The sequence below is a fragment of the Podarcis melisellensis genome (genome assembly GCF_964234715.1).
Source record: "Podarcis melisellensis genome assembly, chromosome: 2".
Taxonomy (NCBI): Eukaryota; Metazoa; Chordata; class Lepidosauria; order Squamata; family Lacertidae; genus Podarcis; species Podarcis melisellensis.
Window position 1 is genome coordinate 80,932,752 of NC_138529.1, and position 25,642 is coordinate 80,958,393.

Here is a 25,642-nt window from a genome sequence, read left to right on the forward strand (position 1 = left end):
TTTCACAAGAGGCAAAATCCAGCACTGGATCTACCAACATCATGCTTGCCTTGGCCATAGTACTGTGTCCAATTCTGAAGTGTTAGGCTACAAGTACAATCCCTAATAGGAAAGCAGTTTTCCGTCTTTTCTAGTCTCAGAGAACCATTTCCACATCACCTTGCAAACTCTGAATAGTTCAGAGGGGCTGCAGGTGGCAAAGTTATACAGTGATGGACAACAAAGCTCAAACACTTCTGTCCCTTTAATAAATCCTCTTTGCCATTACAGAGGAATGAGGAAGGCATGTCCCAAACATCCTTTCTCCCCTACATACTCAAATCCCAACTTTATGATCTCTCCTCATAAAAGCACTTTCCTTGGCTAAGGGATGTGATAAGTATTGTCATCCTGCATGTGTTCTTGTCTTGGCTCACCCCAGAACCCTTCTAAATGGTCACTTTCTTTCCTCCATCTGCCATTGCCCCTTGGAATACAACATAAAAATAGATAGTTCAGACATGTCTTTGTCTTTCTTCACCTGGGGAATCTTCGCTGCTCCCCAATAAGCTAAGTCCTTTGCTGGATGCACATTAGCTAAATGTATTCTGCCAAGTAAGTTAGAGAGCGTATCAGTTTAGGACTGGATTGTACTTAACAGTTTTATTTTCCTGTTGCTGCAGCCCTGCTTCTTTCACTTGAAACCTTAATACAAGGCTTGAATTAGAACTGTAGAGATGACTAAGTATCTTGCAAAGTCAGGATCTGTCTCACCCACTTGCCTAATCATCCATCCATGTCCCCAGCTTTTAAGGAGATGAAGGGAGTGTCTGCAAAAAGAATAATTACTGCTCCATAAATCAGGGCTGGGGAAACGGTGTTTCTCCAGATGTTGTTGGACTCAAAATTCCAATAGCCCCAGTCACATTTACAAATGCTCAGGGATTTATTGATGAATACTAGTATTATTACAATTTATTACCATCCTTTCATTCTAAGGTCCCAGGGATGGTTACAACAATTAAAACACACCATTATCATTTAAGTGCAGTGTTGAAGAATGTAAAAACCGTTTAAACAACTTAAAATCACAAAAATAATGCAGGTCATAAATACAGTGGTACCTCGGGTTACATACACTTCAGGTTACATACGCTTCAGGTTACAGACTCCGCTAACCCAGAAATATTACCTCGGGTTAAGAACTTGGCTTCAGGATGAGAACAGAAATTGTGCTCCGGTGGAGCAGCAGCAGCAGGAGGCCCCATTAGCTAAAGTGGTGCTTCAGGTTAAGAACAGTTTCAGGTTAAGTATGGACCTCCGGAACGAATTAAGTACTTAACCCGAGGTACCACTCTATATACATCTCAAGCATCATAAGCCAGAGTGAAAAAGTACATCTTCATCATTCACCAAAAGCTATATAATGAAGGTGACAAGTGAACTTCAGTGGGAAGTTCCACAACTTAGGTGTTGCTACAGAGCATGCCCTTTCTGGGGCTGCCACCCCCCTGAGCTTCTGAGAGCAGTTAACAACCAAGAGGGCATCTTTCAGTGATCTTAGCACCTGAGATGGTCTGCTGGGAAAAAAGAGGTCTCTCAGATATTTGGGGTCCAGGTTATTTAGGGCTTTAAGCACTAACACAAGTACCTTAAATTATGTATGGAAATGAACTGGCAACCAATACAGTTGTTTTAAAACAGGGGCTATGTGAAATCTGAAGAGAACTTCAACCAGCAATCTGGCTGCTGCATTTTGGAGTTTCTGGGTCGTCTTCAAGGGCAGCCCCATGTAGAGTGCATTACAGCAAATTATGGAGGCCAGAAGTTCCCTACCCCTGCCATAAATCAATTCAGCTGATTTGAATTCCACATGTTCTCATTTATGATCTTTAATGCACTGGTAGCCATTGGTTGCTGAATTTAAGAGGACTCCACCTCATCTCCCAGCCAGTTGGAAGGAAGGGAGGCACACGTGGTTCTTTTGTTACATTAATAAGCTCATTTCACATGGCTGAACCGAAAGATTGCTCGTTGCAAGAGAGGATTGGTAGTTGTGGGCGAGCAATCCTTTAAGGAAGTTTGTCTGACATCTTCTCTTGAGGAGCCACTGAAAAGTTTCTGGGAAGTCCTAGTGATTGTCCATAGCAATGGTCCTCAATAAAATGCTCCCCCATATGAGCAGGTGCCATTTGTTTTTTTTGGAGGGGAGGGGGAATATTCCATGATGGGGAGTGAGATTCTTAAGACTGCATTTGCTAAGACAGTGACATGTCATAATTCATTGCGCATGAAAAGCTTGATCCCTTGGTGAAAAGAAACTCCAGACTTCTTCATAAATCTCATATTGTATATCCTTACACATTTTCCCACATACTTCACAATGTCATTTCCTGACTCTGAATATTCAAAAAATCATAAATTTTATATAACATTTTCTCACTCATTAACATGAATCTCAGACTTGGATTACTACTGACGTAGTATCTGGCTATGTGTAGGCAAAAATGTATTTATCTGCATACATTGAAAATTAACTGGCCCAGATTTAATTTTTCTAATTACTTGCTTATATATTATAGAGTGATTTTATCCTTTTGTTACAAAACATGCATTTCTAAACACATTTTCCCAACATATGCATTTTTAAATGCATTTTGAGACATTGTTAAGCCAAGAACTGTGTCAAACCCTTGCAGCTGTGTGAAATCCAATGGATAGCTATGTTCCAATCTACACATTCGTCCCAAGAGGTGCAGATTAAGTCAGTCTTTACATGAGAATTTGCAAATTTCTCAAGCATCTTTAAGGCAGTGTTTCCCAACCACTGTTCCGCGGCACACTAGTGTGCCGCGAGATGTTGCCTGGTGTGCCGCGGGAAAAAATTAAAAATTGAAAGATTTTTTTTTTAAGTCAAATTTTCGATTGGGGCGCCGTCACTAGATGACCCCTGGGGTTCCCTCCCTCCCGCTCTGCGCCTCCCTCCTCCTCCTCCTCCGGGGAGGCCCTTCCTGGCTCTCGGCCAAGGCTTGGCGGCTGCCACTCACTCACTCGCTCGCCCACCCGTCCCTCCATCCCTGCACCCGGCCTCTCCTCCTCTGTCCCCGGCGCGGGGGCTGCCGGGATCCGTAGTCCCCTCGCCCTTGGGCTCCGCGCCCGCGCGGGGTGCGCGAACTACGTTTCCCAGCGTGGCCTGGCGGGCCGGGCGTTTTATTTGAAGCGCTCTTCTCCCGGCCATGGAATGAGCGCAGCGGCGGCAGCCGGGCGGGCAGGGGCTCTTCCGCGCAGACCCCGCACAGCCTGCCTGCGCCCTCCGGAGATCGGGCGGCAGGATGGAGCCCGGGGATCCCCGCGGAGGCGGAGCGGCGGAGGCTGCCCCCCAGGTAGGGCTGCGTCGGGGTTTTTTTATTTTTGCAATGCTGCATCCGCACCGGAGGGGACGCATCGGACCGCGGGGAGACCCCTTGGCGGGCGTGCAAGGCAATGCATGCGTGCAGGCGTTGCATGGAGTGCAGTGCAATGCAATGGCAACGCGGCGCCCTGCATGCATGCATGCAACTTCCACCGGCGCTCCGGACTTGGCAGGTGAGGGTGGTGCCCAGTGGGCGGCAGAGAGAGCCGGGAGGGCGAAGGGGAGCCGCGGGGGGAGCACCGGTGCTCCCCGAGCCGAGCCCGGGGGGAAACTTTGGCGTCGTTGTGCCGGGTGTTGGAAGCGGAGGCTGGCGGGGGCCCCTCACCTGCAAAACCTGGTCACCTCTCATATATTTCGTGCATTGCATTCATTGCCCGCTTTCTCCTCCAAGGAGCTCCCGGGGGCGCGCGTGGTTCTCCCCGTGTTATCCTCGCAACAACAGCCCTGCGAGGTGGGTCAGGCGAGTGGCCCAAGGGAGCACCCAGGGATTGTCCTGGCCAGGTGGGGTGATTTGAACCCTGCTCTCTGCCCGGTCTTCGTCCTCATTTAGCCCCCACATGTGCATGACTGTGCATGACTGAGGTTTTCCCCCCTCGTCTTGGCTATGGTGTGAGTCTGTGCTGTTAATTAATGGGGTTCTGCCTTCGGAGAAGATGAGCCAGCCCTCAAGGAGGTGATTATGTAATTTGCTAGCAATTCATGTCCCTCCCGGCGTGACGCTGCGCGCTGACGTCACGGGGCTGTAATGGTGGTGTGCCTCGAGATTTTTTTCATGAAACAAGTGTGCCTTTGCCCAAAAAAGGTTGGGAAACACTGCTTTAAGGTACTAGAAAGAATTTTATTTATGCAACTGAAGCTTGATCAAAATGTATTCATCCTTTACTGTGCTAAAACAAATAGCAAACTTGGGCAAACTATTTAAAAAATGAAATCTCCCTTCTGGAGCTTTATAAGGACTTCTAAGCCTTTCCCCACAGTACTGCGACATAACTTTCCATTTACATCCTGAAGCTGCAGCTTCATTTTGCCATTTACTATAAGTTAACACTGAAAATCAGTGGTGACAAGTGCCATATGTAGAACAGAATCCCCACATCCACACTGCCTTTCTTTAACAATTCCATAAGGCAAGTCATCAGGTTCCTTAAGGTTAAAGCTACTTTAAGGTGGAATTGGGAGTCAAAAGGAGTATTATACAAATGAACTGCGAACAAAACAAAAGACCCATAAATCAAAGTAGTAAATTGCATTGTTAAAACATTATCAACTGCAAGTGATAAAAGATTATCAACTGCAATGAGCATTTTTCCAGCAATGTCTTTTTAAAATATTTGCTAAAAAGCACTGATTTTACATGCAGTGGACAGCCTGAAAGGCAGCTTAAAATAGGACTGAACCTATTAACCATGCTAATTCATCTCTTTTCATAACTCCTTCTACTACACTATCTAAAAGCAAATCTGTTTGTGTTTGCCAAAATGAAATGAGCTATCAAAATGAACACCATGATGGATTAAAGAGCGACTTTTTAAAAAAACCTCCTTCCATCACAATCCATCTTTCAGCTATATAAGCAATGCTGCTTTTAATAACAGTTTCTTATTTAGCACATTCATCTATGAAATGCCGAATACCTAGTTAATGTATTCTCTAGAAATCGCCAGACAGATCTTTGGATTGTTTTACTCACTCAAAGCAAGCAGGACTGGTTCAAAAGGAGGGCATATTTGGGAATCTATGCCCCCCAGGCAGACCCACTGACAAGAGCCCCCCAGACCTGTGGCAGAGAGGAGATAGACTCACTGAGGGAACCTCTAGACATGGACACCATCTTGCCCAAGGCCCCTCCAAAACCTGTACCTCAGAGAAATCACGCAATTTTGTTTTAAGAAAATTGTTACCCATTTGAAAGACAGCTGAAGATCTTGTCACTAGCATTTTTTGAGATGCGTAGGGTCACAGTTACAACAATATGCACTGAAGTCAGCAAACGGCAGTGATACGAAGCAGCTGGATTTAAGAAACAGCATAGCTCATGGTACTCAACCCCACTCTCTCTCTCATACAGCAAGAATTATCCTCAATATGAAGACTCCTCAAGATCTGAGGGGAAGTGGTTTGCTTGAACTGTGTGTTTTTGGTCTAATGAATGCAGACCTGTCTGTAGCAAAGCACTATACTTTAACTTTCACCCTAAAACCGAGGATGGCAGCCAAGATAATTGTCGCCAATTCCTAACTAGCGGAAACTTGCTCTTGCAGCCACCTTGCTGAACCAATCTAGAAGGCAATGTGGCATTAGGCCTAACACTTATCCCCAAGCGTTTCAGAAGACAAAACATAAACAAAATGGCAGTCAGTTGAAGTTTTAGGCAACCCCCGCCAAATCTGTATGAAACATGGAATGAACCCTTTGTGCTATCATCTTAACGACAAATAGTTTGGTGCGCAAACTAGTCTTTAATTGGTTTAGCAGTGCTGTTGAAAGAGTAACATAGCTGTCAACGTTTCCCTTTTCTTGTGAGGAATCCTATTCGGAATAAGGGAGTTTCCCTTTAAAAAATGGAAAGATTGACAGCTATGAAGAGTAACCTTATGCTGGGAGGAACTAGGTGTCAGTCATTCTGGCTGGCAACCTGTATACTGCTTAAGTAGGTAGATTTGTATTTAGCAGGTCAAACATTAAAACGATTCAAGCAAATGATCCTCAAAGAGCCTCAAAATCCAGGGAGTTGCCCCGGCCAAAATGTTCTTAGGAAGAAGACTATAATTTACCACCTACTGTACTTTTCATTATCTGGGCTCTCTAGGAATATGAACACATGCTGTACATCAGGGATGGCCAACTCCCATGATACTGCGATCTACTCACAGAGTTAAAAACTGACAGTGATCTACCTCCTTTTTGGGGGTTCAAGTTGTTGGTCTTTTTTAAGGAAGGGAAACCCTGTTTGGGGGGGTTCAGCTCAAGGTTGTGGACCTTTTTAGGGAGGAGGAAATCTCCATTTTTAACTCACAGTTGACTTAAAAACTGGAAGTGATCTACCCCCTTTTTTGGGGTGCAGGGCAAAAATGTTGAGCTTTATTTTAGAGGAGCCAAAGTTGTTGAGCTTCTTTTGGGGGAGCCAGTGATCTACCACAGACGTCCGGTAATCTACCAGTAGATCATGATCTAACTGTTGGACATGCCTGCTGTACATGAACCTACATGTCAGAGCACTAGTCTATTGTAATCAGCGTTTAATCTGATTGGCAATGGCTCCTCAAGATCTCAGGTACACAGAGGTCTTTCCTAGACCTCTTGCTCCCACTGAAGGTCCTACCAACTGGAGATGCAGGGGAATGATGTTGGGACCTTCTGACTGTGAAACAGGTACTCTGCTACTGAGCAGTGCATGGACCCTCCTCCCTGGACTGCAGCACGACATGTCAGCATTGACAGTGATTCCTTCCTATCAAGCCATACTGTCAAGAGCTACTTCTAAACTATGCACTTTTCCTCTGAGCTGCTCTGCAGTGCTCTGACAATTTTTAAAACCACATGTACAGCCAGCAATTGCCTTCTCAATTCTGGAGGCATTTCTGGGGCAGCAGAGAATTTCTTAGATTTATAGTCCTAGTTCACACCTGCCCTGCATTATCATGCGTCCTTTTCGGCACTTGTTAACTGTACCTCTCACCTCTCTAATATGAGACTCCATTTCATCTTTCATATCGGGCTCCATTTTCCGAATTAGGCTTTCGTTATAGAGGGAAAGGAAGAAGAGGTCTGCCCTTTTTCTAAAAATCAAAAGCTGGTACCAGCAACCTCCTCCTTCAAATGGAGCAGAAGCCTAGGTCAGCAAGAAGCAAGAGAAGAACATTTCTGGGAACACAGGGAAATCACGGTGGTCAGCTCTGATCCTGACCTAAATGTTCTCACTATAAAGTCTGAAAAGAACCCTGCACAGACAACTCTACACTAGTAACTGTACACACAGCAGGTTGTCTCAGAGTATTTGGGAACTATGATTGCGCAGAGAAGAAAAATCAATAGAATGCATGGCGAGAACACTCTGTCTGTACAGCTGTGTAGTCCTGACAAATCTTGCCCTCAATACAGGGGTGGAGTGTGCCACAGCGATGCCACTCCCCTCCTGCGTGTGTTCCTGGGATGCCTGAAGAATGTGTGGAAAGGGCTAATGAAGTGAATACACCATTTCGAGGAAACGGCCATGGGTGGAATACTGTGAGATTACCATGGAACTGACAGAAATTTGCTCATGTGTTTCAGGCATGTGAGTTGAAATAGTAGACTCCAAATTCTATACCCATTCCTTTGCAGGCATAGATGGGCTTCTTTCTTTGAAATGAATCAGGTTCATATATATGCCAGGGCTCCACACACAGAGGCATATGGATTTGGGTAGTAGAAAACAAAAATGACTGCACAAGGAATCCATATCAATTAATAAACCTGGCTAAAAGGATGCTGTGCCTTGTCTGTTTCTGTACAATCATTATTCAGCTGTTCCTGCTGCACAGTTCAGCCATTCCCCCTTTTTTCTTTACAAGTGTTGCAATATCACTGGTGTCTAAACTTCTGTCACTCTTTAATGCTGCAACACCTATTTACTTCATGTAGTAAGTGAGAGGACATCTCTTCCAGTCTTCTCCACCTACTTGACTGCTTGTTTTTTCATCTCACCATTTAGATATAGAAGAAGCCAAACTAAAATTTGATGGGAATTTATTTAATGCTAATGCTGTCGCTTACATAAAAGGAGAGAAAAACCTAACCTCACAACCCCAGACTTTTCACAATTATGGGTTTATAAAAGAACGAGGGTCCTCAGAATGCTATCATTCATGTCATTCAGTCATCAGGTTTTTGTAAGATAAAAGCATAATTACACTAAAAATGTGTCCACTGACTTGGTGAAAATTCATTCCTTGTCAATGTTAACAGGCATTTTAAAGATGCCTTGTTATTTAAAACTGATGCATGGGCCCTGTAGGTTAATGACCATTAGGGCGACAATGTGTCCTACTCTACTTTACTCTGTTTGGCATTGCATTTTCCAATTAGTGCACCCCCTGCTATCCAAATGTACAGTATGAATGTATGACTAGGGTTGGTAGTTGATGGGACCACTAATGCTTGAGAGGGAAGGAGAGTGTTTGGGGGGCGTGGGTGAACGTGTGCAGGTATAGGTTGGTTGCTGTACAGGCAGTGTACATTCTGCATGCGTTCAACTGGCATGCAACCGCCGACATGTGTGCCGTTTTCAGCCCAGGAACAGGGCGGGGGTGAATAGGGCAAGCTTACACGTGCTCTGCCAACAAATACAATGACCCAGAATGCAACCCCTGCACAAACGGGGAGTTGCCTGTACTGCAGTGTTAGTGGATGTGGAATTTGTGAGAGTGGAATCTTATTTTACGGATATTGATGTTTTACCTGTTTGATATACTGTATTATTTAATTGTGTTGAATTCCTTTGTAGACCTTTTGCAATCTTTTATGAAAACCAGTATGCAAAGACTTGAAACAAAAAAGTGTGCAAACAGTGTGCAGGGCTGGTGCCTCTGAGCATACAACTGTATGTGTGAAGGCTTCCTCTTTCCCCCTGCAGACTAAGGGCTCGTCCACACTTTGCTTGTTCTGTGCCTAAAAAGAATGGACCCAAGAGGTCTTCTGCTTGTCCCGGGGTTTCCAAGCATGGGTTCAAGTGGTTTTCCGTTTGCCCCGCCACTTTCCCTGGGAAAACCTGCTCTTTACCACTGAATCAAAGCAAATGTTGATCCATGAAAAGCACAAATGATATTTGCTCAGATTCAATAGTAAATAGTGGGTTTCCCTGGGAGAAACAAGTGGCGAAAGCAGAAGTGTGGACAAGCCCTTAATGCTGTACAATTGAACAATAGGGGGTGGAGCTAGCCAGCCACACAATTTCAGGGTAGAGCCCTGTTTCCTCCTAACACATTTGTCCAGTACATGAAGATTACATCTGATAGGGCTTTATATAATCATTTATATTGAGCCTAGTTGTTTTGGTATAGACTGCTATAAGGTCAGTTTCTTATAACACTGTTTATTGAATTTTAATTCAGATATTTATTTTACAGTGAAGAAGAGGTTTTTCCTTCCTTCAAAGGATCTTTTTTGAACAGAAAGCAGGAGTTTGATATTTATTTACACAATCACTTTGATCAGAGCAAGAGGCATTTTATTATCTTCTTCTGCACCACTGGTGGATCTCTTTCCTCTTTTACTACTACTTATTACTACTTATCATGGGTGGCGTTGTGGGTTAAACCACAGAGCCTAGGACTTGCCGATCAGAAGGTTGGCGGTTCGTATCCCCGCGACGGGGTGAGCTCCCACTGCTCGGTCCCTGCTCCTGCCAACCTAACAGTTCGAAAGCACGTCAAAGTGCTTAGTCATGCTGGCCACATGACCCGGAAGCTGTACGCCGGCTCCCTCGGCCAATAAAGTGAGATGAGTGCCGCAACTCCAGAGTCGGCCACGACCGGACCTAATGGTCAGGGGTCCCTTTACCTTTAACTATTACTACTTATTACCTAAATGGTAACTAATGCTGCCTTTTTGGATCTTCCACCAAGGTTCATCCATCTTTTCTCAACAGATGAGACTTTCTTGGAGGGTGCGGTGTAGGAAGGGGGTAATGTTGGTTGGGAGGATTGTTATTTCATGTTATTTGGAAAAATCAATACAAAAAGCAGGTTAGACTTTCCAGTTCACATCAGAACACAATTCAGGTCATTTTTAGTATTGCACGATGAATAATAGATGCCTTTTTAGTATTCTTACCTTTAATCCTATGTAATCAAAAAGGCCACTCTACACTACTGAAGAGCAGATTTTGCTGCTGAATTTTACATTTACTAAATCTTCTGAAATAATCAGAAGACTTCTTATTTCTTATTTCAGTGTGATCAGTCCTCAACAGAAATTCGCTGTTTGTATCAAATTAGCCTTTTAGGTTGTAGATTTATAATGCAAAATAAAGATCTGTCTATTAAAATATATTCAGTGATGTATTTCCTAAAAAATAATTTGAGTGGGCTTGTTTACCAGCTATTACAATCCATACATTCCATTCTGTGTTATCAAGGGCAGCGTTCTCGCCCAAGGCTTGTTTAGTGTTTATTATGGATGGGTAAGCAGACAGCAAAGGGAACCCTGGGTTGTATTTTTATTTACAAGTACAATTTGAAATATATTATTTGGTCTATCATTTCTATGCATGCCTACCTCTTTAATCAAATGACGCAATTTTAAAAAGATTAAAAAGAAAAGTAATATAGACATAATAGTAGCATCCCTATAGCTGCATAACTAATGACAAGCAAGTAATGCAAGTATAGAAAATTAGCATTGTGACTTGGCAGAGCTATTTATTTTAGTGCTAGAATACTGTTATCTTGACAAAACATTCCAACAGGCCAATCTCTTTTAAACAAAAGCAAAACAGTGGGAGAAGTAACCAGGAAATACAGTACTCCTCAGCTGAAGGCAAACAAAAATATTTCTCTTTCCTACTCATATGTCATACTTTCTCCCAATAATCTTCAGAAATTTTTTGGGAGCTTGAATTCACAATAGTCTCCACCCTGCTTATCTACTTGACAAGAAGCCAGTAATAGGAAAAGCAGCAACCTGTGGCCATTTTCACAATGCAGCCAAAATCCCATTTAAGCAATGATCTTTTATTTGCATCATGTGTGAGTGACAATGTGGAAGACTGACCACAATCTTTTTTGTTCTGTGAACCACCTTGAGACCTCCGGGTATATGGTGGTATATAAATTCTAATAATAGTAGTAGTAGTAATAATAATACTAATAATAATAATTACTACTACTACTGGTAGATAAAGCAAACTTTTCTGAACAAAAAATAATGGGGACATTTCACTCACACACTAAAAGGTTTGCAGAGTCTAAATGGCAATGGACAGTCTTTCTGAGAGTATGCAATTCTGCAGCATCTAGAAAGATCCCATCATGCCACTTTTCATTCGCTGCCAGCACATATTGCGTGTTCTTATCTGTCATGTACATACATGTCCACTAGCCTGTACCTGAAGTTGTAACCTGGGAGCTGGGTATGAAAGCCCACCCACATGAAGACTTTTACAGACAACCCTAAAAACAGAATGACTTCAACCAATATCAACTTGTTTGTTGGCAAGTTTTTAAGTTAATGAGTTTCTAAGAACGATCCAAACACTGGACGGCATCCAAAGGCTTCACAAAGTTCCTCTGCCCAATTTCCAGTTATTTCCTCTGTCCATTGGTGCTTCTCATCCAGAGAGGTTTGGGGAATGGTCACACACACAATCTCACTGGAAGGACAGATCGTGAAGCTGAGGCTCCAATACTTTGGCTACCTCATGAGAAGAGAAGACTCCCTGGAAAAGACCCTGATGTTGGGAAAGATGGAGGGCACAAGGAGAAGGGGATGACAGAGGACGAGATGGTTGGACAGTGTTCTCGAAGCTACAAACATCAGTCTGACCAAACTGCGGGAGGCAGTGGAAGACAGAAGTGCCTGGCGTGCTCTGGTCCATGGGGTCACGAAGAGTCGGACACGACTAAACGACTAAACAACAACAACACACAGTAAGGGGAGAAGGAAAATGGCTTGCACAAGTGGCCTTGCACTAAATTTTGGGGTTAATGGTTTCTATCAAGTTATTTAGTAGTATTTAGTCCAGACTACTGTTTAAGAAATCAACAGTACTTTGTATTTGTAATAAAATATAACAGGGTCACAATTCAATCTGAGCAGAGCATACTTAAGCCCATTGATTTTAGTGGGTTTAAGCATGTTTAAGTCTGCATTGGATTTTGGAATTTTAGGTTAACACATTTGTTTCTTCCCAGGCACAGAGAAAGCGAAAAAGCTAATAAGTTATCCAACAGGAAGATGAGGGGGGTTTTTGCTATGAAACATAACCTTTTAATTTCATTTTTAAGGGGGTGAGAATACACCCTCTCTTCACCACAATGTGACTCAGAACAGAACACTTAACACTGACAGAGTTAAATCCAGGCATTTCTCTATCAATAAAATAAGAAGGTTTGTTTGTTTGTTTGTTTGTTTGTTTGTTTGTTTGTTTGTTGCCTTAGTGTTTTCCTGAGGCAAAAGTAGTGTCTTCATCTTCACTTTAGGGTGTCTCACCAAGAACAAATTTCTACCCGGAATTATAGAAAACTGTGTAAAACAAGACTACACCAGATGCTGGGAAGAAATCTGAGACTGCAGTATTCATCCTCCATGCTACAAACCAAACCTTCTAAGAGAGTCTTTTGCTTCTGCTACAGGCAATAAACCTTAGCTGGCCCTACAAATAACATAGCAAGCACAGTGACAAATGTTACAAGAGAAAGCACAACTGATGGAGACTTCTGAGCAAAAACATAGACAGGTCTGATCCAGCAACGGACAGGAATCATGACTATCCCTTCGGTGTTAAGGCAATACACAGTTCTGCAATGAAGCATACCTTTAAACACAAGAGCTGACAGACAAGAGGAGCCCTATTCAAAGAAACGTGAGCAGCTGTATTATACAGAGTCAGACTATTGGTCTATCCAGCTCAGTACTGTCTACACTGACTGGCAGCAGCTCTCCGGGGTTTTAGACAGGGGTTTCTCCCAGCCCTACCTGGAAATGCTGGGGATTGAACATGGAACCTAGTGCATACAAAACAGAGGCCCTGCTACCAAACCATGGCCCTTCCCCTAAGTCTTATTCCTCAACAACTCTAAGGACAAAATATAAGAAAACTTGTTCACTGTGATGATCTGGCTAATTCTCACTCTTTGAGCAGTTTGCTTCTCAAGTCAGGAACTCATGTCAATTATTTCAAAACAAGTTGAGATGTAGAATATAAAAATATAGAACTATAAGTTACACAAACATTTGATACAACAGACAACCATTCACATATAACAAGCAACTTGTTTCAACTATATTCGGTCTACCTCAGTGGTCTTAATAGTCCCCATGTTCAGATAGCACATATAAAACAGTATCGCACCATTCAGCTCGATTTTCTAAATATAACAGACCACCACTAATATATCCAAGGTATCACCACTTGGAATTCAATATAATATCCTCAGCAAGGGATAAGTAACAAACAACTGGAAGCTTTTAAATACCTACGTTCCTGAACTGCAAAGAGATATTATCATGGACAGAAACTCAATTCTTTCAAGTTGAGTGTTAATGTGAGAGAAGTATTAGATCCGTCGACTGAATATCATATGGGATACATTTTCAAAACTGTGTGCACAGTCTTACTAATGTTCCACCATAAAGGTTTCTGTACATCAGATACAGCATACACAGTAGAATCCTCTACTGTAAATTAATTGAATAAGGCACTGTCAACTACATGACAGAAAAATTAGGAACACCAATCAGAAAACCAAGGAAGGAGAACTAAAATGAGGGGAAGTGTCTGAAGCAGTAAAAATTTCTGAAGTTATAAGGAGATGGGAGCAACTTAATAGTTCTACAGTTTTCTCCCTCTTTTTCAGCAGAGTGGGAGAGTAATTTTTGTTTTCTTCAAATAGCAGAGCCCCCAGGTGGAAAAGGTAGTGGGTGGGGGATGCTTGCAGCTTGAAAAGAATGTCTTATTGTATTATCACACAAAGACCTACAGGGAGGGAATAAAGAGAATTTACCAGTGACAAGAAAGCCTGTTTGATGTATACACTGGAATATTTGGCAGTGAAATATTTCATAAGATTACCCTGAAATTTTAACTTTTCTGTATTCTTATAATGAACACACAGTTCATTATAAAATGAACTGTATTCTTATAAAATGAACACGCGTTTTCTGAACACGTTCAGAAAATAATTTAATATAACAGATCCTCATATTTCATCCTAAAAAGATGCCAATCTTTTTAGGTATATTGGGGATCACCAACGTGGTGCATGTGGTGCACAGAACCAATACAGAGGGGAAACAATTTCCGAAGATCCTGGTTGTCAGGATTAGGCCACAGGCAGTAATCAGGCGTGAGTCAGGAGCTGGGAACTGGGAGTCAGGACCAAAGATAGTCAGCATCAGAGGGCACGTCAGGAAGCAGAACTGAAGAACAAGACTAGAAAGACAAGCCATGCGAGACCTCAGGTACTCAAGCAAAGCTCTACTGAAACAAGAAGCCTTCCTATACTCCTACTGGTCCAGGAGAACCCAACAAGCCAGCCTAGGAGGAATCAGTTTGGAACATTTTCTCTGAGAAGCTGTGGTGATGTGGTTTGCCACATGGGACAATAGTCTGCTGTTTTGAACACTAGGTGAAAACAATCTCAGCTGCCTAGACTACAAACAGCATTGAGAACATTCCTAATTGGAGGTTTATACATACCAAAACAGCAGCTAAACTCAGAATACCCATTTTTATCTTCCACCCACCTCTGATCATTTATATTACAGTGATTGAATACTTCAAAAACCAATCTACTCCACATATCTATGAGCACTTCAGCCACAGAACATTATACTTAAATATGCATTTATGAAAGCACCACTACTAACACACAACATCAACTACCACAGTCTCCCCAACACTTGCACTCACTTTTTCCACATTCTGAACACAGACACTAAAACGTAAAATGGATTATGTTACTTACCTAAAATGTCCTCAGTTTCAGTGAATGAAAGTGAATGGAATAAAGAAAATACAATCCAACAGAAAGTTAAAAATAAGCAATTAAGTGCAAAAAAAAACCTTTGAAAGACAAAAATAAAATTAAAACAATGAGCAGAGAACAGAACATTTGGTGCCAGTCATTCAGTTGTATTTACCTTAACATGAGATTTTAACATGAGAAACAATAATGATTTTTTTTTAATCCATAACAATCTCAAACAAGTTCACACAAACAAAATACAAACGAATACATACAGTACTGGATTTATGTAAAGCTGACCAAAGGACTAGAAAACTTGTTTGAAAGAGGAATGTCGAGTTGATGAAACAAAATGGCGTTCTCGCCTTTTCCAGAAAAGGGCAGGAAATGCAAGCTCCTGGCCCTGTCACCTCTATGGTCTTCTCCTGGAGGCAACTGGGGCAGAATCCAGGTGCCCCCTACACTCTTCCTTCCCCAGACACCAGGGAGGAGGAGAGAAACATGAAGAGAATGAAGCAAAAATGAAGAGGTGGGGAGGGAAGCAGCCAACAGGAAAACACAGTGGAAAAACTCACTCAGAAAGATGATCTAGCAAACAGGATGAAGGAGAGGACGAGGCGAAGGAAAAATTCACACAAAACAAGCACTCAAGCAAGTCTTTCTCTCAGACACACAGCGAGACATGGAGACCCTTCCCTTGCCGCAGGCAGGGGCGGATTGGAGAGATGGATGACTCCTCCCCTCTGGAGAGGATGTTGCAATCAGGAATGTCATCTCCATCCCTCTGGTAAACAGAGCATACAACATAAAAATGGACCCTGTACTCCTCTTCCGTATTACAAGGAAACACTAGGTGATTGCATAATCCTAAAATATCAGGGTTGTATTAATTAAACTAACTTTTCTTTAGAGTAGACCCACTGAAATTAATAGACCCAAGTTAGTCATGGTCCTTAATTTCAATGGGTCTACACTGAGTAAAAGTTTAGAACAACCCTCACTGTGTTCCTAAGGCTGCATATCTAAACACACATACTAGGGAATAACTTGCTTCTGAGTAAACCTGCAGAGGATTATGGTGCATATGACTTGCACTGTGATCCTATACATGTCTACTCAAAGAAAAAGGAGTGCAAACTCCCGTGTATCATTATGGTTGCAAACCTAAACTCAATTGGGAGTAAGTGCCATACGTTAAAAATTACATTTGGGTAAACTTGCACAAGAGCATGGTGAAAGCAAAGAATTCTCATCTTAATTTTGTAACAAACAACATTTTCTGTACTATTGTGCTACATATCTTCATGAATTGGATATGGTGTTTGTTGTTTAGCCGGATTTGCATCCATTATTTTACAGATCAAACGTTCCATGTGACTACAGACAGTGTAATTTATTGCTATTCCTTCATCAGTGAACTGTCAAACTGAAGAAGCACTGTTACCATTGAAGCTATAAATATTACACATGACTTGATATTTTTTTCTCACTTATCTTTTATTAATCACAGAACAAATGACATCATACAAGAAAATTAAAAATAAAAGGTAAAATAATCTGCAGTGTGACAAATTAGATAGATAAAATATGTCAAGAAAGAAAGAAAGAAATCACCTGTAAAGCCAACAGTTACTTAATGAAAATTATGTTTCCACAGACAGTAATCCAGTCAATTTTACCCTGGATTTTTTTTTTGTCCTGACCTATAACAGTATTTTGCACGTCTTATAATAAATAATGTGAGGTGTTCATGTAATGAAGCAGTACAATATTTTTTAAAGTGATGCATAGTATTGCACTCATTAATTTGTGTGTCTAGATATACTTTTAATCTTTCTTTCAGTTGGGTTGCCAACTGGCCAGAATTTTAGCTTCATGGCTGGTTGCCAGAACTGGAAGACGCAAAACTAGAAAACCAGCTAAGCTATTTTATTGTTGGTTAGTGCAAATGCTTTGTTCTCTGGATGCAAATCCAAATGCACATACACATACTGTGCTGCCAATGTGGAAATTCTCTCCGTAGTAAGAGTGGTGACTGCTGTTTTTCAAGCCGCAAACAGATGAACCATGTATCACAGGCCACGGTCTCCCACTCAGTCTGGCAACTTCCAGCCACCTCGTCCAAAAACAGTGGGCTGCTGGCACTGCAGACAGCCAAGCCGAGGGTGAAACACACGATACCAGATTCCACAAAAGGCCAGGCCGTTCCATTCATAAAGGAGAGTTAGGCTTCATATGTTCAAAAGCAATCACTCTGGTGCACCAGAATTTAGGAAATCAAAAGTTGGCAACCCAAACTCTGACAACATCAGAACGTTTAAAGAATTTTCTCTATAATCCTAGCAGGAAGCTTCACGCGTTATATCTCTCCCAGTGAATGATGTCCAAGAACAATGAACAAATGCAGAGGGCAAATATTCACACCATCTGCGCATGAGACCTTAGAACGTTTTAAAACTTGTATATTTCTTTTTCTTTAATTTTGCGTTCAAATGTGGACTCAGGAATCCAGAATGTCAATAATCCTAACCATTCCCATACAAAATGGTGTGCTGTGAGCAAGCAAGAACTATATTTGTCCCAGGGACCTCTGAAGTCTTCAACTAGGGATAGACCAGGCATGGATCCCAAGATGTATCCGGTTCACAACTAAGGATGACCATAGGCCAAACTTACTGGGACTGAAGAGTGCGGGAAGTCTGACTACATCTGGAGGGCCACAGAGGGCCTTGGGGATTAACCACTCTATTACTTACACAGTGATGGAGCAACAACTCATACCAAGAGCTTAAACCAATTCACTATGCTACCTGTCTGCTCTAAGGCCTCTGGCATGGGTGTCTTAATTAAGAAAACACAGAAGATGACTTTTCTGCCATGGTTGACAGATCTTTAATGTCACAAAGCCTTTTCCAAGTATATATATATTTTTTTTAAAAAAACCTTTAGGAAGGTAGGTGCTTACAACAGCAGCATTTACAACACATCCAAACCCCTGCCCTCCCTGCTACCTCATCAGATCAGAAATGAATACATCTTTGAATGGGAAAGAATGCAGAAACAAGTATATTTTGCCAGTAAGTGGAAATGGAAGATAGGGACTGAATATTGGAGATATATGGCAGGGCACAATATGATTCCAATCCAGGAGTTTAACTAGTTTGAAAAGATACCAATTGCAATAGAAATTTCAAGATATCTTGGCTGAAGGGCTTTCGAGACAAGGGTTTCTTTATGCAATAAACTCACACTTGTAACTCAGTTATTGAAGGAGAATCCTATTCTCTATCCGCGTTGTTGAGTGGAACTATGTTAATATTCCTCTTCTATTAAAACTGCATTTTCTGAAAGCATTAATATCACTAATCTTGTTACTTTGAAAATACCATGCCCCATTTTACACACTGAGAGATGCATACCTCTCTCTAGCATGCCAGATACAATGGGGAATGGTGCGTGTAATGTTATTGCATTTACTACTGTGGACATCTACTGCATCCCCTGTAGTATCAATGGTGATAAGTGTCAGCACCCTTCCCATCTTTGGGGTAATATTCAAAATAAGAACAGTGACCCTTCACAACAACAGTTTAGTGCTTATAACAGAATCAACTTGGCATTAGCAAAACCATGCCCTCTTTCCCCTCAATGATCTGTGGGAGTGGCCTGCAGGCCATTGGTGCCCACCTCTGAATTTGAAAGAGAAGAACAGGGTATGTTTCTTGGAGAGTAAACGTATTGACTGGAGAATGTGTATAAGGCCCAAAGAATGTACAAAATGCAACTGAGATAATACACATTTCCAAAGGCCTAATGAGATTATTGGTTGGGATATGTGCACAATGGCCTCTTCATGGGCAGATTATGTGCACATTCTCCATGACACATGGTGGATGTACACAATAGGTGCAGGGGGAGGAACATTCCCTGGAAATTGCGTCCCCCAATTTCACCAGGAGGAGAATCCCATGAGTTGACTTCTCATGGAAATGATAGCCACGCATTATAATATATTTATTCATCTTGTGCTAAACTCAGGAGAAAGGCAGTTTCAAGCCCCGCCCCCCAAAGCAAGAGGCAGATAATGTTTTAAAAGCTACCTGTGTCCAAGCAAGATGGATATCTGAAGCATGCATGCTTTTATTTTGCTAATCTGTTGCAGCAAAACCCAGGGAAGTCTTATGGCACTTTAAAAACTAACTAACATGTTGTGGCACAAGCTTTCACTTTACTTCAAGTTCACTTCATCCGATGCATGAAGTATAATCCTCGGGTGGAAAGGGGTAAAGGAGGAAAAGGGGGGAGTTATTTGGCAATACTTACAGATGCCCACACCCAACCTAAGACAGTTAGGTGGCTACATACCAGCAATACAGACACAGGGCCAGACCCTACAACAAACATAAATGCCAACTCTCTCCTTATTAAAGGAATACTTTTACAGGGCCTAATAATGCGAGCTGCAACATCAGGGGATCATTCATCTGCTTCTCTTCCAATGCAATATATTCTCATCTGCCAGAAATGCCTTCCTGCATTCTGCAAAGGACAAAGTGCCCAGTTCCTATGTTAAAGAATAAATTAAACTAAGTACGACGTAAAAAAAAAGAAAAAGCAATATTCAGAAACAAGTAGGAGAACACTTCAACCAACCAGGACATGATCAATGACCATAAGGTGGCAATCCTTGAACAAATGAAGTTCAAAAGGAAACACCAATGTAAAAGAGCTGCCTTACTACTCCTCTTCACAGTGGTTTCCTGTCCCACTATGGGGGTTAATTTATTCTGCAATGCTAAGATATGTCTGCTATCACTAATTAGTGCAGTTGTGTCAGGTCATCATGCTTATTTTGCATACAGTTAAGCTCCAATTTGCATTTCAGCCTCATTAACTCCAAGTTTTACATTCTTTTCCCTTTACATCCACTTGCCAAAGGATTCATGCATCTGATAAAGGAAAGAGACTCCTAGGCCATGAAAGCTTATGCCCCAATAAATTTGTCAGAAGTTGGTTTCTAAGGTGCTTACGACTTTTCCAGAGAAATCCTAACACACATTACATTCAGGAGTAGGGGCGGGGGGAGATATCCCAGACATCCACTTGTGGAGGGACTGCCATGTCCATTGCCCTGCTCTTTCACTATGGGCAGTGAGGAAGATGTGGGGGACACAGTTTTTTCTTCTTTCCTCCCTCTGGAATTGTCTACACTGGCAACAGAGCTGACATAGTCATGTTGTTTCATGGACATGTCATGGAAACAAAAGGGCTTTGGATGTGGCATGGCCACACCAGCAGACATGCCCCAATTTCCCCCTCTGTTCCAGATGTTCATCACTGGAGGAACATCTATAGTGCTAGAGCTTCCCATGGCATACTGGAGGACCTCTGGCAGCATTAAGAGTCATTCAGCCAGTGTGACTCCATTTCCACCTGCATAGCAACACACATGCTGCCAAAGGCTCCTCAGCTAACTTTACAATAGTTTTAGGATTGCACAATTATGTTATTTGTTTACTACCGTTTATATATGTTTTGCATGCATACCATTTAACATATCTCAGTCAACATGTATTTCTATACTTTCTTCCATCTCCACATAAACAGGATTTAAAAAAAACATTATTTGTAGTTTCTTCACTTATAAAAAGAGGATTTGATTGCATGGAATAAAGAAAGCATTAATGGGAAAATATATTACAAAGAAGAAACTAGAGCATCACCAAAAAAAATATTTCTGGGTTGTATCCAACTATATTCTCCTCAAAGTAGACACAATGAAATTAATACTTGTAAGAGAAGTCATTTCTGTTAATTTTAATGTGTCTACTATGAATATAACCAACACCAGACACAACCCTTAATGTTGAATTTCTTTGAATTAATTATCTTGGGAATATCAGCCATTTGCATGCAAAACACCATGTGTAACTGAAGAAAACTGCTATAGTGGTTCAGGGCTAACTCTGCGTCTTCCTAACTCGTAAGACGCAACCAATTACATTATAGTGCAAAAATACCTTTTAATATCAGCAACATTTTCTCCTCCAAAACTGAACTGGTTTACCTACCCACAAGTGAAACTTATCATACATCTTTTGAAACAAATTTGAAGCAATACACATTTTCTATACTTATTGCAAATTAGTTAGAGAATCTAAAATAATACATTGGGGAGGGGGAAATCTCTGTCATCTTAAATTAACTAGAAAGGAGAAATCAACTACCCAAACGTAATTTCATGTTTCTTCTCACATCAGCATTTTCAATATGTGATTTAAAAAGAAAAATCACTCATAAATTATTATAACCCCCAACTGTAGCCTTAGAGGTTAATTTGGCAAACTGCTTTAGTTTCTTAGCCAGCCATGCTGGAGTGATAGCAGGAATGGAGGCAGGGACAGCAAGCAAAAAGGTTCCCATAGCACCCGCCTAAATTCCTCCAGTCATCCACTGATAGTTTACTTCCTAAATGCACAATGCCACGGAAAGAGACACATGCCCTATGAAAGCTTGGTAAAACGCTAGAATCATTGGAATAACAGCATTCGTGTGTAACAAAGTGTGTGTGTACTTTCAGTTCATAAGGTATCAATGTGAAGCAAGGAAATTTGACAATGCCACCACCAGTATTCACCAATCTAAAGTGTCATGTGAAATATCTGTCCCGTATCCTGTCCCAACATCATCATCATCCTCCTCCCTCTATGGTCACGAAAATATCCAACTGCAGGCAATATGATTCCCTCAAGCTTCATTTTCTCTTCCCTCTATGAGGAATCTTAGGTGATTGCTTCATGAATTTTTAGTTTCCAGTTCTGATTATTTCAAATACCAGACACTTTTCCTTACAAGAGAGCACTTATTAACCCCCTTCAGAACCTAGTGAGAGATATTGACTTCTCTGCAAAGGGAAATATGAATCACCAATTATCTTACATAAGGAAATCAATAGCTGGCATTTAACAGTGCTGGGGCCAACTTGAGGTCCAGCAACATGTTTGAGTACCTTAAAAATCAGAATGATGTTTATTAGTTGCTCTTCTTCGAAATCTGCTTTATTATTTTAAGGAATGTCTTTAAGGAACATTACTGTTACATATTAGTTCTAATGGAATTGTTTTTGCAGTTGGCCTAGAATGTTCGGGGTGGGGTGGGGTGGGGGTAATAACAGAGAAAGCACAAAAACATAAGGATATAATAGTTGGTTTACTGCATACTGTAATAAACAGTATTGGGCTACTGTTTAATATAAGTTAAGCCCCTGACCTACTGGTCTATCTTTAGACTATGCCCCCTCTCTCTGATAAATATATAACATGTTCCTATAGTAAAGTTTCCTGAATGCATTTGTATTATTGCAAAAAGTCCTGAAAATACAAAAAAAAATAGGTAGTGACCAACAATCATTCTCCACATTATTAATGGGGAAGACTCCTGGATCAAAGAAATTCTGAATGAAGTGAAGCTTATTGCTGCACTTTCTTCCCAGTTAGAAACTAGAAACAAGCAACAGGGAATTATGATGTTACAAAGCCAAAACATGCCACCCGTAGGCCATCACTACACAATAATGCAGCCGACCCTACCTGGTGCCCACCAGACATTTGGGACTAAGAGTCCTATCAGGCCTAGCCAGGATGTCCACAATGGCTGTGGCTGATGCAAGCTGTAGTCCAAAATATCTGGAGGAGACCAGGTTGGAGAAGACCACAATAAGCAAAGCATCAGTTGCCTTTTCCGCATACCATTATTTTCATTTGCAATTGCTTACCTGGTTCTCCTCATGAGAAACCCTCATCTGCTCTTTCAGAACGGACATTCTGGCCGCTTCTTCTTTCCGCAGCACTCTTTCCTTTTTGAGCTCAGGGCTCCAGAAGGTCTTGATGCTATTCATGGAAGAGCCAAGCTTGCTATCTTTGATGTCCAGTTCTTTCCTCAGCAAGTCATTCTCTCTCTGTAACTCCTTAAGCTGAGCTTGCAGATCTAGCATGGTGCTATCCCTTACCTGTCTCAACATAGAAGGGATCTGGTGGTGGTGGTGATGTGCAGAAGTGGTCAGCCCCCCATGCTGATCGGTGTAAGAAAGGAGGTCGGAGTGGGAAAGGCCAGCGGAAGCAATATTAGGACTGCTCCCCATAGCTGTCACTCGACCACCGTACACAGCTCGATTTGTAGCCCTTCCAAGAGTCATTGTGCCCTTGGGGAAAGTAGTGGATGCCACACCTTCATGGTCACTCAGGTACATTGGTCCGGATGTTGCATAGGCGGCATTAAGTGACTGGATATTCTCCATTGATAACGTCTTACCTGTCCCGCCACCTCCTCCACTACTTGTTCGCCTATGGCCCAGCCGAGGAGATCTTGGCAAGCGAGGGGATCTGGCAGGACTGCCTTCCAAGTTACTGATTGTTCTTGCACTTCCATACATTTTTATTTTAATGTGAGGTACTACTTAATACGAAATTAATCACACTTAAGTGGGTTATTCAACCTCTATTTCCAGTTGCTATTGTTGGCAAGCTGCTTCACAGCATTCTTCCAAAAGGCAACGAATTCCTTAAAATGACTTCTCTAGGCTGAAGATCTGAAAATAAAAATATAATTAGAGATTACTAAAAGTTACTTGACAATGCCAAAACCTGGAAGTACAGGTTCATTTTAACTGTGGGTTTATGAAATTACAATAGTGCACTATCCTTCTGAGCACATTTTCAAACTAAAAAGAATTCTGTATGTTATAGTTACTTTTATTGCCAAAGGGCTTTTTGTTTTTATGTGTAAGAATGCCATATACAAATACACAGATAAGGCAGATGGACTTGACATTGCTAGAACATACACTAGATTCCATGATTAACTCTGTGCCTCAAATGGAATTTTTTAAAGAAAGACAGAAGGGAGAAATAAAGAATTACCAAATATTTTTAAAAGGATTGTGCCTAGAAATCACCATACTGCAAGTGCCTTTGCCATGGAAAAAACATTATTCATAATAATTTGCTACCAAGTCAAAATCAAGATGTTAATGTTATTATATAATAATTTATAACATTAATTTATTATTTATACCCCACCCATCTGGCTGGGTTTCTCAACAGCTTGTGACCAGTTTACTAGAAGAATCACCTTACCCCACATGAGCCCAGTTGGCCACTTCAATCTGCAGAATTGGCGCTTTTATTTACAAGGGCCACAAAATGCCCGTTCCACACTGCTTATATATATATTTTTTATACTATGTGTGTATGTGGTTTGCTTTTATAACTTCTGAGGTGTTTACAGTCCAGTCTTCTTCCCTCTTTAACAGCAGGAACTATTCTGGCTCTTCCCTAGCCTTCTTGGACTGTACTAATTCTCAAACATTCTCAAAGTTGTAAGATATGTACACAGTGAGCATGGAAGTAAAATCTCAGACCAATGCGCTTGCCCTTATAATAAGCAGAAGTTTAAATATGAAGTGGCTCCATTTCTTGGAAAAAAGAGAGCATGAATAGACTGCATGCTCAAGGTCTATTCACACACATTACATGAGGTAAACTCTGGCTGTCATGTACAGTAGCAGAGTGCATAGAACTCCAATGCTCTCTTCTGTATCACACAACACTTACTGCCTACACCACCTGTGTAATCTAGCCTGTAAGTGATTGTGAAATTAGCTTAGCTAGATCCTTCAAGAAATTCAGGTCAGTATCTTTATGACTCTCCAATCTGAATTAATTAAAACATTTTAAAGCACTCTTTGAGGTGTTCTTTCTCCTCCTTACACCATCACCTGTGCTGTTCTCCTGCCCATTTTTCTTCCTGCCTCATCAACATTTACCGTATATACTCGAGTATATGCCGACTTCTTCAACACTTTTTTATGCTGAAAAAGCCCCCCTCGGCTTATACTCGAGTGAGGGTCTCACCCGAGCACATTTCCAGTGACAGAGGCTGGCAGCAGTGGCAGAGGAGGAACGAGCAGCCTGAAAGCAGCCCGAAAGGGCTGCTCCTTCTTCCTCCGCCACCACCAGCCTCTGCCTCTAGGCAGCACACTAGGTAGGCAGGGGGACAGGAGGGGCTGGGGGGCAGAGAGAAACCCCCTCTGCCATGTGCAAACGCACTCCGGCCCACCAGGGGGTTTGTGGTGTGGTGAACCGGCTTATACTTGAGTCAATAAGTTTTCCCAGTTTTTTGTGGTAAAATTAGGTGCCTCGGCTTATATTTGGGTCAGCTTATACGCGTGTATATACGGTATATCCTCTGTACAATCAAAGAAGCAGGTACTTCTTAACATGAACAGTTACCATCTCTCCAGACACCTGTCATTCTAACAGGCACAACATTGCTAATATGCATAGCCCTTTGTTACTCTATTTAAATTTGTCACACATTGTCAGGTGGCTGTTGCGGTTGCTCGAGAGTAACCAGGCAGGACTCCGACCTGCGTTTTACAGACTTTATTTTGGTACAAACTATTTACAGTGAAAGGGATGCGGGTGGCGCTGTGGGTTAAACCACAGAGCCTAGGACTTGCTGATCAGAAGGTCGGCGGTTTGAATCCCCGCGACGGGGCAAGCTCCCGTTCCTCAGTCCCAGCTCG

At 41.8% G+C, this 25,642-nt stretch overlaps 1 protein-coding gene across 10 annotated transcripts in view; it reads right to left on the reverse strand.

Moving 5' to 3' along the window:
* Positions 1–25,642, reverse strand: part of ERC2 (ELKS/RAB6-interacting/CAST family member 2) — a 518,559-nt gene that overhangs the window by 468,542 nt on the left and 24,375 nt on the right. For all 10 annotated transcript variants that reach the window (XR_014165505.1, XR_014165506.1, XR_014165507.1 and 7 more), the window contains exon 2: positions 22,832–23,644. Coding sequence is in view for 3 of the 10 variants with exons in the window: in XM_081899985.1 (XP_081756111.1) it covers positions 22,832–23,488 (657 nt within the window). In the remaining 7 variants the exon portion in view is untranslated. The remainder of the gene's footprint in view (positions 1–22,831; positions 23,645–25,642) is intronic.